Source organism: Hemicordylus capensis, chromosome 2 (assembly GCF_027244095.1).
Source record: "Hemicordylus capensis ecotype Gifberg chromosome 2, rHemCap1.1.pri, whole genome shotgun sequence".
Classification (NCBI taxonomy): Eukaryota; Metazoa; Chordata; class Lepidosauria; order Squamata; family Cordylidae; genus Hemicordylus; species Hemicordylus capensis.
In genome coordinates, this window is record NC_069658.1 from 35,388,056 (window position 1) to 35,404,181 (window position 16,126).

The 16,126-nt window shown below is 47.0% G+C and overlaps 1 protein-coding gene across 1 annotated transcript; it reads right to left on the minus strand.

Annotated features, from left to right (window-relative positions):
* Positions 1 to 256: 256 nt before the first annotated feature.
* LOC128346842 (granzyme A-like) lies at positions 257 to 15,625 on the minus strand. Its single transcript, XM_053300569.1, has 5 exons — positions 15,533 to 15,625; positions 11,545 to 11,704; positions 7,901 to 8,042; positions 4,788 to 5,042; positions 257 to 764 (listed from the first exon to the last, which is right to left on the minus strand). Exons 1-5 carry the CDS (start codon positions 15,591 to 15,593, stop codon positions 621 to 623), a joined length of 762 nt encoding a protein of 253 aa, XP_053156544.1. The 5' UTR covers positions 15,594 to 15,625; the 3' UTR covers positions 257 to 620.
* Between the last annotated feature and the right edge of the window lie 501 nt (positions 15,626 to 16,126).

The window sequence follows — 16,126 nt, forward strand, 5'->3', positions numbered from 1 at the left end:
CAACCGCGGATTGGCCTCCCTTGGATGCCAGAGCTGTCAATCGCTGGAAGAGTGGGAAAGCGGTCTCCCTTTTTGTATCACTATAAAATAGGGGACAAGAAGAACCTTTCCGTTTTCTCATCAGTACAGTCTTGAGTTGCCAGCAACTAGGCACCTTGTCACCAGTGGCAGCTGGAGGCTCCTGCAACTGGGTGAGAAGAAGAATCTAGGAACTTCCATACCAGTTGCAGGGAGAGAGAAATTGGGAGAGAGAAAATGTAGACTCCGAAGTGCTCTAAAGTTCCCCAAATGGCATCAGAGAACTCCAACCTGAACTAGATTTCTCTAGGTTGCGATCGATGTATCCCTGACACCCTCCAATCTGGCCCATATTGGGCCATGTCCAACCCTGCACGGTCGTAGAGGCAACCAGTTATTATAGAGCTAATTGACAGAATGTTAAAACAGGAATGGTCAAACTCAGTCTTTTAGTCCTACAGCTGGCCTTGGATATGATATTCTCCCTCTCTTGCCCATCTGTGGAAGTGGAAATCATAGACTAGCACAGTTACAGAGATGAATGAGGTAAGCATTTTGCACAAACAAGCAAAAAAAGTTATACTAAGATCAAGAAATGACATCTATGCGTTGTCTTCCATGGTTTTCTTTATCCATGCAATGTAGTCTTTGGTAAGACGAGTATAGACCCCAGGGTATCCTTTTATACCAAAGGAGACGATACCTCTTTGTTCCCCATCACATATCAAAGGACCACCAGAGTCACCCTGGGGGAAGAATCGGGTTGGGGGGAAGAGACGATATTACTATTTCATGTGGATCTAGTCATAAGCCATTTTCACACGACCATCAATAAGAGGGCAGAAGACAGTAAACCCAGTTATTTATGTTCATGTGGACCCACAGCAATCCTTCCAACACAGCTTGCTCAGATGTGAGGAGACCAACTTTTCTACCTTGGTCTTTACTGAGATGGCATGAACAGAGGAGTTGTGCCATCACAAAATGTTGATAGTCTGGGTGTATTCGCTGTTTCTAGTGGTTTCTGGCAGCAAGCAGCCATCTTTGTAATAGAGCACTATGGCTTGGGACTGGGGTATCTGTCAGACCACATCCAACCATATGAACCTGCCAGGGCCCTTCACTTATCATCTCAAGTCCTGCTCGTGGCCCCACCATTGACTGTGATTCCTATACATGCAGGAGGACTGGTCATGCCTCCTGCCCCTTTGTGGCCAGTCAGAGAACAGCTGAAGTTGTAATGAGGATTCCCAGTCTATAATACTTGTAGTGCAATGCATGCTGGGATAGCTTTTTGGATTCTAGAAAGACCCAGTTCCTGATTTCAAACATGGAGAGCCTGGCTGCCTGCAGCTTCTGGGTGCAAACTTTGCATACCCCAATGGAGGTTCTGTTCTAGTGGTGTGCGAGGACCGCAGAGGCGCGGTTAGATGCTGGGGGGTGGGTGGGTGCTGCTGCTTTAAGGGCCGGGGGGTTGTACTTACCCCTCGCGCTGCTTTCCCCCCTCCGGCGCCCCTTTTTAAAGCGAAATCTTTGGGGCTGCAGCGTTCCTCCCTGCCGCCCCTGCCCCCTTGTTGGTGCATAAATATGGAAGTAACATGGGCCCATGCACCCATCGCCAACATGTATGCGTGCACCACACACATCACAGTGATGTGCGTGATGCGTGCAGCGGCGGGCGCATGCCTCCGCGTTACTTCCGTATTTATGCACCAACAAGGGGGCAGGGGCAGCAAAGAGGAACACTGCTGCCCCGAAGATTTTGCTTAAAAATGGGGCACTGGAGAGGGAAAAGCGGCGGGAGGGGTAAGTACAAACCCCCCACCCTTAAAGCCGCACACACGCCATTGTTGACGAACTGCCGGACAAGCAAACTGGTTCGCAGGCCTACAACATGGCCTGCGGACCAGTTTGTGCACTTCCCTATTCTGCTCATCATTGGGAAACATGGTAGGAGTAAAGAGCCCCAGATGCTGGAGCCTTGCCTCATAAGGAAGCTGCTCCAGGCCCCTGGTCATCTAGGTTGCCCTCTTCTGCACTTTTTCCAGTTCGACAATATCCTTAAGATATGGTGACCAGAACTGTAAGCAATACTCCAAGAGTGGCCACACCATAGTTTTGCAAAAGGGCATTATAGTAGTAGCATTTTTCTTTTCAATCCCCTTCCTTTCTTTTTCTTTTCAATCCCCGGACCAGTTTGTGCACTTCCCTATTCTGCTCATCATTGGGAAACATGGTAGGAGCACTTTACCTCCCCAGTCTGTGCCTAGATGCTTGTGTGAAAGGCTATAAGGCCTTTTTGTGATGCTATAAGGCAACACAAAATTAAAAATTTTGAAAAATGTAATGCTTGCACCAGTGGTGGGCAGAATGGCAATGCCCACCTGGAAATATTTGTCAGCCATTTTACCTCCTCTGTCTGTCTTTTGTAGCCATTTCTCTGTCTATCTGTCTCTCTGCTTCCCTGTCTGTGCCCTTTCCCTGTCTGCAGTCTGGCCCCTGGGTGTACGTGGAATGGGCCACAGAGGCGTAACTAGGGAAAACGGCGCCCAGGGCAAGCACTGAAATTGCGCCCCCCCCCGCCACGCGCCCCCCAACATACATCTGACTGACACGTAATCTACTCTGTGAGCCAACGTGGTGTAGTGGTTAGAGTGCTGGACTAGGACCGGGGCGACCCAAGTTCAAATCCCCATTCAGCCATGATACTAGCTAGGTGACTCTGGGCCAGTCACGTCTCTCTCAGCCCAACCTACTTCACAGGGTTGTTGTGAGGAGAAACCTAAGTATGTAGTACACCGCTCTGGGCTCTTTGGAGGAAAAGCGGGATATAAATGTAAATAATAATAATAAATAATAATAATACTCTTCCACCAGTGCCTGCCTATGCTCACATTCTGCCTGGTACAGAAAGTGATCCTCTATAATCACAAACTCAGCTATCTGGCCTCAAGCCACACCCCTGTGATTAGGGCTATTACAAAATATCTGTATTCAGGAGGCCATGCAATTTTGAAGGTACATCATAAATTCAAATATTAATTTATCTGAAAGTTATGCTTGTTAATCTGTTAGAGCAACAATCAGAAGCCACTGTTGCTAAAATGCATCTAGCAGCAATCAGTACACATCATATTAAAACCAAGATATACTGAGCAGCACCTTCATAATTTTTAGTGACACATTTTGGGTTATAGTGGATAGATTGCAGGTTTGTATGCGCATTAACTTGTGCCAGTTATGGCTAAAGAACAATCTTAAAGCCCCACAATAACTAAACCACAAAGAGACATTTGTTAATACAGGTCACATACCACTTTGTTTCCATATGTAGTTGCTTGAATATATCAATGACAAGGACACTGATATAGTAAAATAATATGAAGCCTTATAGTAAAATGATATATTTCGCTCTTATTAACTATAGTTAATGGTGGGCTATGAACTGAAGCCCTCATAAACATTGCCGCCCGCCCCCCTTACTCCACAGTCTTACCACACTCAGCTAAGCCGGTGGAATAAACTTCTATCTTCTGCCCACAGAAAGCAAGACAAGTGTTATTTTTTTAATGCTTTCCAAGCATTTAAGTTCTAGAACATGCAAGCCAGTAAAGTTTGGAGAGAGCAAACGAGGAGCAGAGCGCGGCTGAGGAGGGGCCCGCGCCGCGAGAGGACGGGGGACTGGTGGGGAACGCCACAGCTGGAGGGCTCTCAGTGTTCCCGCCGCCTTGTCTTGTCTCCCGACGCGCCCAGGCAACCCTCACTTCCGGCTTCCATGCGACTTCCCCCCACATACAGCGTGGCTGCATTCTGCCACTCTATATGCAGGGGGGAAAGTCGCATGGAAGCCGGAAGTGATACAACCCTCACTTCCGGCTTCCATGCGACTTTCCCCCCCACATACAGAGTGGCTGCATTCTGCCACTCTGTATGCAGGGGGAAGTCGCATGGAAGCCGGAAGTGAGGGTTGCCTGGGTGCCGCGGCGCATTTTTTTTATTAAAAAAAAATTTTTTTTTTAATTTGGGATCGGCAGGGGTCATGGCAGTGCCCTCCACGTGACCAGCAAAGATGGCGCCGGGGGCACGTGCCCCCCCTGCCCCCCCTATCGTTACGCCTTTGATGGGCAACTATACCAGAATTTTGTAAATACCAATAGGAACACACAAAATTGTCAGATCTGAATTTTAAAGAGGCCAGAGCCAATTACAAGGCTTGCCTTTATTTTCAGAAGGTGGTCAGAGCTTAAAATGCACTGAAAACCAATTGGAAGGCATCGTACTGATTGATTCCTCAGGCGGCCAACCAGAGTGCCCAGAGGGTGGGGAAGACTATTATTTCACATTTTCAGTAGGTTTATATGCCACAGTCATTTTAATGAATAGACTACTAAACCAAAGTTTTTGTTGATTAATCAGTCAGGGCTCAATTATGAACAGTCAGAGCAAACTTTGCTTGATTGTGCCACAAGCCAATGGTTCTTTTTTATTCATCGAGGCTACTTAACTTGGTTACCATAACAGGACATGAGACAGGACTATTAACTAATAGAGGTTCTTGCTTGTTGAGTTATCTTACACTTTCTTCAGTGTCTCAAGATGACACATATATTGAGATTTTGATCAAATGCACATAGTTAAATTTAACTAATTCAGTAACCAACTTTTGAAAAGGAAGATGATTAATCAACTGAGAATTCTTTTAATTGTTTGGCAGCTCCTTCCAACTTTGTCTCTGCAGGGGAGCAGAATATATAAACAAACACTCTTACCTGATCAGAATCCTTGCTTCCATTCATCTCTCCCGCACATAGCATGTTTTCAGTTATCTCCTCTTGATAAAGATCATTGCAGGCAGTTCTGGCCACAACAGTGACATTAACTTCACGCAGGGTTTCAGATAGCTCTCCATTGTCTGTAGTTCCCCATCCAGCAACTAGGCACTGGGTTCCTGCCTTGACATCTTCAAACATGCTGGGAAGCCTAATGAACTGAACAGTTTTCCCCACCTTGGCAGCTTTGTCAAGCTGAAGGAATAATAAAGCAGAACAGTTAGCTCTTATTTACAAATGGGCAGCCACTTATTGTGATTCACGCCTCTATAATTACAATAAAAACTCTGATTTAGTATATTTATTGTTAGATTCATATACCGCCTTTCATTAAAATGATCCCACATGATTTTTGTTTCGTTTGCAAATGAGAAATATTACTGGTGATTGGTTTCCAGTCATCTTGAAAATGGCACATAGCAATTTTGAGCTTTAAAGAGAAGTGAATAAAGAGTACATGGACTCTTTCACATACCATAACTAGAGCTCAAAGATCACCTCATGGAACTGACTGGTAGAAGGAGAGGAGAGCTGGTCTTGTGGTAGCAAGCATGACTTGTCCCCATAGCTAAGCAGGGTCTGCCCTGGTTGCATGTGAATGGGAGACTTGATGTGTGAGCACTGCAAGATATTCCCCTCAGGGGATGAAGCCGCTCTGGGAAGAGCAGCAGGTTTCAAGTTCCCTCCCTGGCTTCTCCAAGATAGGGCTGAGAGAGATTCCTGCCTGCAACCTTGGAGAAGCTGCTGCCAGTCTGTGAAGACAATACTGAGCTAGATAGACCAATGGTCTGACTCAGTATATGGCAGTTTCCTACGTTCCTATGTAAAGTTCAGGACTGAGAAAAGGAAGCCTTCGTGCAGTGCATAGTTGACTTTTGGAACCACAAGATGTGGAGATGTCCACTGTCTTGAATTGATTTTTAATAAAACGATATTAGAAAAATTTGTGAGGAACTTCAATAGGCCCTAAAGACCTCTGAGGCAAAGGAAAGGGGCCAAGCAGGTGGAGTTCACTGAGCCAAGGTAGAGACAAGTTTTTCCTTGCTGTCAAGGGGTTCCAGCCAAAGACCTCTGAGGCAAGAGAGTGGTGCTGAGCATGTGGAATTCACCTACAGATCTCTTCACATGCACAGCTATTCAACTGCCTATCTGTATGCTGAGTTTAAGTTGATCTGCACCCTGGTCCATTTTGAGCATGAATGCTCATACAGTCATTCAGACAAAAACATGTACATGTGTACAGACATCGGAATGCACATACAGCATAATGCCTGAGTAAGGCGACATTAAGAGCCTGCTCGGTATGGTCCCACTGTAAATGTTTTGTGACTTTGTGCTTTTAACAAGCTTCTTGAATTTTATACTATGCCTTCATATAGGTGCTATATTTTCAATGGAGGAGGCTGCATTGGTAAATACATAGGATTTGCTTAGATACAGAGTTAAGAACGGCCACAGTAGAGCAGAGCACAGAAGATAGTAGAATAAACAAACTGGTAAAAGAGAAGAAGCTGCTGACTAACCTCACAGCACAGCCACCATTGTACCAACGGGTTCAAAGAACCCAGACCGCCACACCCTTGTTGCCTCCCCTAGTGCCCCCGCCATGCCCCCTGCATCTGACGCCAACTCCATTTTTGGGAAGCTTCAAACAGCACCGGGTTTCCAGCCTGGCCGGGAACATCTCTCTCTGCCTTTCCAAGCAGGGAAAGGTGATATCGGCCATGCTGCAAACACAGCACCATGTATGTTGCACATCCTTTGCACATACTTTGCAAAGCGCCATGTATGTTGTAACATAATGTTCACGCAGTTGCACAAGTGTGCTCTTGCAGAAACACAAAAATGGTGCAAACTGAGTTGTGCGATAGTACAGCTATTATTTCCAATGGCCATGTATCACACAACAGTGTTAGTGCATTTTTTGTATTTGCGCAAGAACACACTTGCGTAGGTGACTGTCTGCAAGTAGTGTTACAACGTGCATAGAACTTTGCTCAGTACATGAGCCACTGAATACTGGAAATGCTCTATAGAGTCTCCAGTTCTTTACTGCCCCCACCCCACATGTCCTCTTTTCATAACCAGTCCAGTGGCGTGAGAATGAGCTCTGGGAGCCTGTGCCAAGTCAGTTGCTGCTCGGAAGAAGGAGGAGGAGGTGACTGAAGTGGGTGTGCTGTGCCTGTGTGAGCAGGAGGGGCAGCATTTGATGCCGAGGTCTTGGGCTGCCACAGCTAGATGGACATGGCCAGGAACAGTGTCCCTGAAAGCCCACCAGTTGAAACAGGGGATTGCAGCACTTACAAGTAGTCTAGATGTGTCAAGCTTCAGGCTGTAATCTTTCCAGCTAACAGAACTGCTCTCAAAACTGCCAGCCTGGCACATCACAAAGTCTCATTCCTCTGTCTTTAGGAACATAGGAACATACGAACACAGGAAACTGCCATATACTGAGTCAGACCATTGGTCCTTCTCGCTCAGTATTGTCTACACAGACTGGCAGCAGCTTCTCCAAGGTTCCAGGCAGGAATCTCTCCCATCCCTGTCTTGGAGAAGCCAGGGAGGGAACTTGGAACTAGATGCTTCTTTCGTTCAGGCTTCAGTGAGTTCAGGGGGAAACTGAGTTGCACAAGACCAGCTTGACATATAACTGATTCTGCAGACAGTATCAGTTATATCTGCAATCCTGTCCTGGGATTCCCATTTGAACGACTAGTTCTCAGAGAACCTTTGAAGTGTGCTGCACATTTGATGAGAGGGATGTTCATATATAATAATGCAAAATTATAGTTCAGCCTGATGACAGTCATCAGTGTGGTGCAGTGGTTAGAGTGTTGGACTAGACTGGGGAAGCCTGAGTTCAAATCCCTGTTCAGCTATGAAACTCACTGAATGTCTCTGGGCCAGTCACTTATCTCTCAGCCTAACCTACTTTACAAGGTTGTTGTTAGAGAACTTAGAGGGGAGATTTGTTTATCTACCATTCTGGCTCCTCAGGAAAAGCAAGACAAACAAACAAATGAATGAATGAACGAATCACTTTAAACATATACCTTCAAAAGCATAATGTCATTTTCGACTGTCTTTGCATTATAGCCTGGGTAAGCAAACACTTGAGTAATGCCATGGATCCGTTTCCCCCTCTCTCGTCTACATAGTGAATGAGCTCCAAGAACAATTTGCAAGTCTTCACTCCTGAAAAATATAACCAACACTAATAAATTCACCACACTGTCATGTGCTCTGCACTATACTAAATTTTTTTATGGAAATATAGGATGGAAATGTTGTGTAAAGACAAATTTCTGTCATACATTCTGAATGAATGCTATCTATCTATCTATCTATCTATCTATCTATCTATCTATCTATCTATCTATCTAAACAGAATGGTAAAAGAATAAAAGAAAACAAACATGATGAAGCATCACAAAACAGTGAAGGACAGAATATAATATAGTAGTACATTCTTCTTCTGGAAGATTGAGAAGCCAAAGGGTATTGCACAATGAAGCGTGACAGAGCTCCACTTTTGAGCTCCAGATCCTGGCATACCTCACAGAAGGTAAAAATAGCTCTTTTGACAGTGGAGATGGAGTGATGCCGATTGGATTGTGATTAGTCTATTCCAGAGGTTGGCAAGTCTTCAGGAGTGGTTCAGGGAGTGGAGTTGGCATCCCCACCTTGTTAGACCCACCCTGTCCTCTGTGTCAACCAGGCTGTGATGCTGCCCCATCCTCCATGTCACGGGCCATAGTAAGATTTCTAAGTCCACTTGGTCACCAGTCCAAGTTGTACTGGATTCCTTTAACCTCTCAACCTTCTGAGATTCGATGGGAAGCAGCTGCCAGTAGGGATGCGTGAGCTGGCTCGGCTTGAAGGCTTGAACTCGAACCTAACTAGCCCCCTAGAAAATGAAGCAGGTCTGAATGTGACCTGAGCAGGCATGAAGGTGGCTCGAAGGCTTGAGCCACCATTTCGTGCAGGGAGAATTGTGGTGGCTATTTGGTCACACTATGTCTCACTTTCAGACACTGGCGGAGGGAGGCCAGTGTTCAGCCCGTGTTCAGCCACCGCTGCAGCCCCCCTCACTCCGCCCCCTGCATCCGACACCAGATGCTGGGGTGTGTGGTTTAGCTCACAAATGGGGCTGCACGGCCCTGTTCAGGAGTTAAGTCGCCTAGCGCTGTATTTGCAGTATGGCTGGAGACTCTTGCCTTCAAGGCAGGGAGAAGTGCTTCTGGCCGCTCTGTGAATGCAGCGATGGCCATCTAACTCCTGATCAGGGCCACATGGCCCCATTTGGGATCTAGATCAGGGCATGACCAAGAGTGGTTCTCCCTGCCTTAAAGGCAGGGAGACTCTCTCCGGCTGTACTGCAAACCCAGCGCTGGCCGTTTAACTCCCACACGGGGCCGTGCAGCCCTGTTCAGGAGGTAAACCCCACGCCCCCGTGTCTGATGTCAGACACGGGGTGTGTGTGTCAGGGCCACGAGGTGCCGCCCCTGAGGGGTGGCGGCGGCCCGGGTTCTTTTAGCTCCGCCCCTGCAGGCGGGGGGGGGAGCAAAAGTAGGGGATTCAAACTTGTATTTAAGGGCCACCCTGAGGCCTTGCAAAGCCACGCTTTCTTGAGCTTCTAGAGAGAGAGCTGGCTGCTGCTGCTCCTGCACCTTCCTTGCTGAGCTCTGCTGACCAGACCTGACCTCCTCACCTAACCTCTGGCTGTTACCTGAGGGCTGTTGCTGTGCTGGAGTCTCTCTCTTTGCTCTTTGCAGAAGGTTTCCAACTTTTCTAGTGGAAAAAGTTTTACTTTTTTGCCGGCTGCCCTGCTACCCTATTTTCTCCTGGGTCTACTTTTATTTCTGCGCTATAATTTTTCCTGGAATTATTCTTTTGTTTTTCCCGGTGAGCTTTTTTCTTCCCTACCAGGGAATTTTCACACTTTAACTGAAGGCTGTGTGCTCTTGTCTGCCTCCTGGCTTTAAAGCTGCTGCCCAGCCACACACCACACCATACTGAGAGAGAGAGAGAGATTTATCTCTCTTATCCAAATTTTATTTTATTTGTTTTTTGGATTGGTTATTTGGATTTTGCTTGGTCCTGCTACTGCAGCTCCCTGGCTGGCCTGCCTCACCTACTCCTGCTCCTGCCCCTGGACAAAGCAGGGAGGGTAACTAGAGAGATTTTCTTCACTCTTTCCACCCCATAGATTTAAATAAGGCCTTCCTGCCCTCAACTAGCGCTGGTCATGGGCATGCACCAGCTTCCCTGAAGCAGGGGACGCTCCCTGTCAAGCAGTGAGCCAAGCCGTTGGGCAGCAAGAAGCATTCAGGCCAAGCAGACCCACATCTCGTCACCTGGCTCATAGGCAAGATGATGGTGATGCCTTTTAATGTGGTTGAGATCGCTGGCTTTTGCCGGGATCTCCAGGCACTTGCTCACGACTACCAAATCCTCTCAAGGACCACCTTCAGTTGGCCAGTGGTCCCCTCCCTGTATAGGAAATGCAGGGGCTCGTGTTGGGTATGCTGTGTTCAGCATGTCCCGGCACTAGCACGCATTTCACGATGGATCTTTGAAACAGTGTCAATGGAACGCATATTATACTGCTTTCCTGTCCCTCACTGCTCACTGGTGGGTGCTGAAGAGAGAGGGGACCTCTAGTGATGCTGCCTCCACGTCCAGCCCGTCCCATGCATTGCAGCACCAGTGGGTCATTCTGCCTGTGAAGACAATGGACGTGGCAAACACCAAGGAGGAGGTGGTAGCCTCCATCGACCGTCAGACTGAGGAATGACTAGCCAGGTTTCCAAACCTCAGGTGGAGTTCATTGTCACGGACAATGCCTTCAGTGTTACCAAGGCTGTAGAGGAGATGGAGTATGTGAATATAAGGTGTATGGCCCACACACTGCACCTCATTGTGTCAGACGCCATTGGCCTCAAAGAGAACAGGGCTGCCTGCCAGCAGGTTCTGCTGCTGCCATGGCTGCACTTATGGAAATATCATGCAAGATCGCAACCATTTTCCATCATAGCGAGAAACCCAGGAGCATGCTCCATGAGTGGCAGCACAAGCATGATCTCCCTCACCATCTCATCCGTGGGGATGACGATAACCAGTGGAACTCCACCCTTCTCTTGCTCCAGCACCTACTGGAGCAAGAGGTAGTTCTCGATGACCTTTTGGATTCTTTGATGCCACATAAGTTCTTCATAGGGATTCATTATGAGGAGAACACAATGCACACCAAGTAACCTTAAATACATTAAAAAATGTTAAAAATCAATGGAGTGCCCAATTGCTTTGGGGGTTGGGTGGTGGTTGACAACCATGGGGCCCTACCACCCAACCCACTCTGAGGTACCTAGGTACTACCCATGGGGGAAGTTTTGGTTGCCATGGATCCCTATGATTCATTATAAGGGTGGAAGAACTGGCTCGAGAGCAGTTCAAGCTCAAACCAAACCATGGTTCGACATGGGGAAACTGGTATTTGAGCTGGGGCACACAGCTCAAGCCTGATTCAGCCTCAAACCAAACCACTCCAGCTGGTTTTGTGCACATCCCTAGCAGCCAGAGCTCTTACTCGGGCATATCATGCTACCAGACTGATGCTTGCTTCATGGGATGCCTAAATGGTTGAGTAATACTAGGAAGAAGTTGTCAGAAAAGAGAAATATTCCTCCAAACTTACGGAAAGCAATGGGCTGCTGTTAACACCCATTTCCTGTCAATCAGAGTCCCCCCACAGCTCAGCTTATCACACACAAGGTATTTTCCTTGGATGATGGTAGCCATATAAGGTCTTGAGTGTGGAACTGATTCTTTTCCTCCAATTATATCAGCACATTGACCTAAGTGGATATAAGCCATCCTAATCAGGTTAATCATATACATCATGCTGCACATCAATTCATTAATTACAGGGGGAAACAAAATAATTGGCTCGGGGGTGCAAAGAAATGGTATGCACACACCTATACGCACATAGAAAAACAGGTTACTGTATTTTTCCACAGTACTTGGCATCAATTCATGGTAAAAGTTCAAACCAAGAGCTGAGTTTCTGAGGCCAAATCAAAAAGGTTTCTTTAGCGGCAGGGGTGGGGGGGGGCATGGCAGCCACCTCATAATATTTCAACAGTGTGGCTGGAGTTGCATGTTGCTGTAAGAATGGTTCAATGGTCCTGCCTCTTAAATCCACCCAATGGCAGGTGTGTATACCCACCAGGACCACACTCTCTGGGACACAAGGGCTCTGGTGTGGCTGCTTCCCCTGAAATTTGGCAGGGCTGCCACCACCTCCACCAGCACATGTCCAACATGAGACTGTTTTAAAACAAGCACAGGGTGGGGGGGGGGGGGAGCCATGCCACTGCTGGTAAGCTCCACCCCATCCATAAAAAAACTCAGCTCCACCCAAGAACATGCCCGAAAGACTGCAATTTTCTCTGCCTACAGATTGGTCAGAGAGGGTGAAGGGGCACTATTAGATCAGCCCCAATCTCAACAGGGTTTGACAATTCTCACAATTAGGGTTGACAGGTGTCAGGGTCAATCTGACCTCCAAATATTGATCTCCAAATTTCAGCCTCCTTTCGGGGCTCTAGAAACAGGAATAAATAAATAAATAAATCTAAAGAGGAGAAGCCAGAATCAAGGAGGCAGGTTAGCTTCTGCTTGGCTCCAGAGTTTTTGCCACTCATTCCATCCCACTCTCCAATCTGAGACACAGGGCACAGCTAGGTTTTGTGCTGCCTGCCTCCCAGTGCCAGTCTGTGCCGTCACAAGTCATTACTTGGTTCCATCCCATCTCACCAGGATCCATCCATGATCTGCCAGCATCACCCCTTAGTTCCATCGCTTTGCCCCCTGTCCCCAATGTCTGAGCTCAAGAAAGCTGTCAACTCTACTGTGGCTGTAAGCTTGCTTCAGTGGTCTTTCCTAATCAAGCCAACAATTAGAGTGGGAAATACATCTGTTTCCTGCTGGGGGTTGTTAATTTTTACCCCCAGCAGTAACCAGCAGAGCACTAAGGATGGGCACCCACTCCAGTTACAGAGTAGTTTGTAGAGTTTAGTTGTTGCAGCTATTTAGAGAAGACACATGGGGATTCTTGTAGATCTAAATATGAAGTATTTATTGGTGAAGTACACTTAGGATAGGAAAGACCTAATGAGCCCCTGGTGGCGCAGTGGTAAAACTGCCGCCCTGTAACCAGAAGGTTACAAGTTCGATCCTGACCAGGGGCTCAAGGTTGACTCAGCCTTCCATCCTTCTGAGGTCGGTAAAATGAGTACCCAGAATGTTGGGGGCAATATGCTAAATCATTGTAAACCGCTTAGAGAGCTTCGGCTATAGAGCGGTATATAAATGTAAGTGCTATTGCTATTGCTATTGCTAATGTAAAAACTACATAATGAATAGGTAAGGAGGGAGAGAGATGTTTCCATCTGCTCTCTAAGAGGAAAGGAAGGGTTGTGGGGCTCAACAGGAAACACCTGAAGAGTAATATCAGGGGCCATAGAGTAGAGACAGGTAGAACAGTTAGGGAGACCCTTACTTCCAGTGCCCCTTGTGGTCATTAGGATAGTTGTTGGTGCAAAAGGTCGATGCACTGAATTGTATTTCCAACATTTCCTGGGACCCTGGTGTGGTGATTTCTTGTGAGGGGACCCCAGGGTGTGGTGGTTTCTTGTGAGATTTGGCAGGATTATGGGGGAACCTGCATGACTGGAAATTTTCAGTCAAACATGGAGGCAGAGGAGGAGAGGAGAGTGGAGGTAGCCACTCACCCCGTAAGGGAAAGAAGCCCCCTTTTCCCCAGAGAGCCAGCCTGTCACTAAATGTGATGGTCCAGGAGGTACTGGACAGATAGATCTTTTGCCCGGTGGTAGTGGAGAAAACAGCAGAAACCTCAGAGAAAAGTAAGGGTAACTCCCTGTAGGTGTCAGGATCCACATGGACTCTGATCCAGAGCAGACCCTCTTGGAGGAGGAGGAACCTCATGGGAAATGAGACCCTCAATTCCCATAAAAGCATCTGAGATCTGTTCATGATCAGCCAAAGTTTGTTGCCTCTCCTTTAGTGAGCCCCTTGGAGGAGCCCTGGGAACCTAGTGCTCCTCCCCCTGCAGGTCCCTGTCCTATCCCTAGAACCACCTCTGTTGCCCCCAGGAGCAGAGGTAATATGGTGCCAGAGCTGAGTTCCATCTCCAGAGGGAGAGTGCTCACTTAGCTGTTCAAGGTCTCTGTCCTAATGCGTCTACTTGGCAAGAGGGGAGGCCAGCTCAGGTGTGGATTGGCCAGTCTGAGACTGGCTCCAACACTGTCTAGCCTTTGGAGCTAGCCTTTCTTGGGTTAACAGCTACTTTTTTGATCTCTGCTCCAGCAGGATGGAGCAACTACAAGCAATGTGGCAAGGGCAGGACGAGGGCTCCAGAATAGTCTCCCTAGAGGTTTTTCACCCATGACTCTAAGATAGGGGGTATCTGAAGAGTGAATCTACTTCGCAGCAGATTCGGGGCATTTTAATTTGAGGGATTAGATGGACCATTCGCATACCCATCAGCACCTCCTTTGCATAGTCATCAGCACCTTCGACTTTTTTTTACCCCAGACATAACTCGGGTTAAGCCAGAATTCGCAGCCTCCCTTCAGAGAAAAACAAAGAAGCTATTCTCACGATGAATGGAAAGCGGGCTAAGGGAGCTTTGCCCACTTTCGAGCGATCGTGGCAACCACTGGGCTCACAGGCAATCCTGGTGCTCCCAAGGTGGCTAGCCCACCTAATTACCCCTCCCCGTAGACGAGGCTGACGGAGCGAGTGCTCTGTTAAGCTCTTTTTTTTTTTTTGCTTGTGTGTTGCTGCGGTGCACCGTAACACATGAGTAGACCCCCAATCAGGAAGCTGCAAGCAGTCTCCCGGCTTGGGGGTCTCTCCAGGATGCCCCATGTGCTCGTTAAAAATTTTAAATTTGGTTTTAAATTTGTTTTTCAAAAGATAAATATGTATAAAATGTTATGGAAAGAGGGAAGTTGGGTTGGTTTGAACAAGGGAAATCAGAGGCACTATAGAGAATCTCCATGATGTTTGCTTAATCATAGTTCAGATGCTAAATTTCAGTCATAGTTGTTGGACTGCTAGCAGTGCCTGCTGGGACAGTTGCATGTTTCCAGCAATGAAATCCAGTATTGTAATTTGAAAGGTGGGAAATTTACCTCAAACAAGTTGCCTAAATGCTAACTTAGCTCAGGTGAAGATGTTCGGCTCCCATCCCACAATCTGCCAATGAATAAGAACTCCCTGTTTATCATGGTCATGGAAGGAAACTTACTGACTGGACCAGCTACAAGCCACGAGCTGGTGGGGGACATGGGTTCACATCTCTGTTCAGCAGAAGTCATTGGGTGTCTTTCAGCAAGTCACCAACTCTTGATGTAACCTACCTGAAAGGGTTGTTGGGCAGACACATTGGAATAAGCCCAAGTAGCACCCTGAGCTCCGTGGAGAATGGCAGAATACAATGTGACAAATGAAAAGCAAACACACAACAGTTGTTTCTGCTGGGCTGTAATTTCATCATATAAATGAGCACTACCCTCTCTTTCCACTCCCTAAATGTTTGGGGAGAGGGTCTTTACAACAACAACAACAACACCCAGTTATACGGTCTCACTTACCTCCCTGAATTCTGAGGAGAAAAACAGCAGTGGAGAAGAATAAGGCAAAGAATGGCCCCATGGTTGTTGCTTTGGAGTACTCCGCAATGAAGGATCGACTATATATTGAGCATACAACGGAAGTGGGCTTTGGTTTCTTCCAATTGGAACAGGTTTTGTCACATTACTCTTCTGACCTTATCCTGATATTGGCCACCACCCAGTCAACATCAATGCTTTGTTCCACAACTGCGGTGAATTTTTTTGTACAGTGGTTTGGGGATGGGGTTACTAGCTAGGGTTGTGCTGAATGTTCACATGCAAACATCATTGGCCTGCAAACTGTGGTTTTGGATGAAGTACTTTAGCTAACTAGGACAAGACACAACTTTAAAGTGGTGGATCTCATATTCAGCAGGGAGAGAGCAAGCAGCTGTTTCTGACTTGATAAGATGTGTGTCCTGCCTTATCGCCAACTGCCTATAACACAAAATTTTAAACCAATAATAAAAACAAAAAATGAAAAGAATAGAAAATACAAATCACAGAAGTGGCAGACTATCACAGTTGGTAAAAGCAGATGATATATAATAAAATAGTGAAGACAGTGAAAAG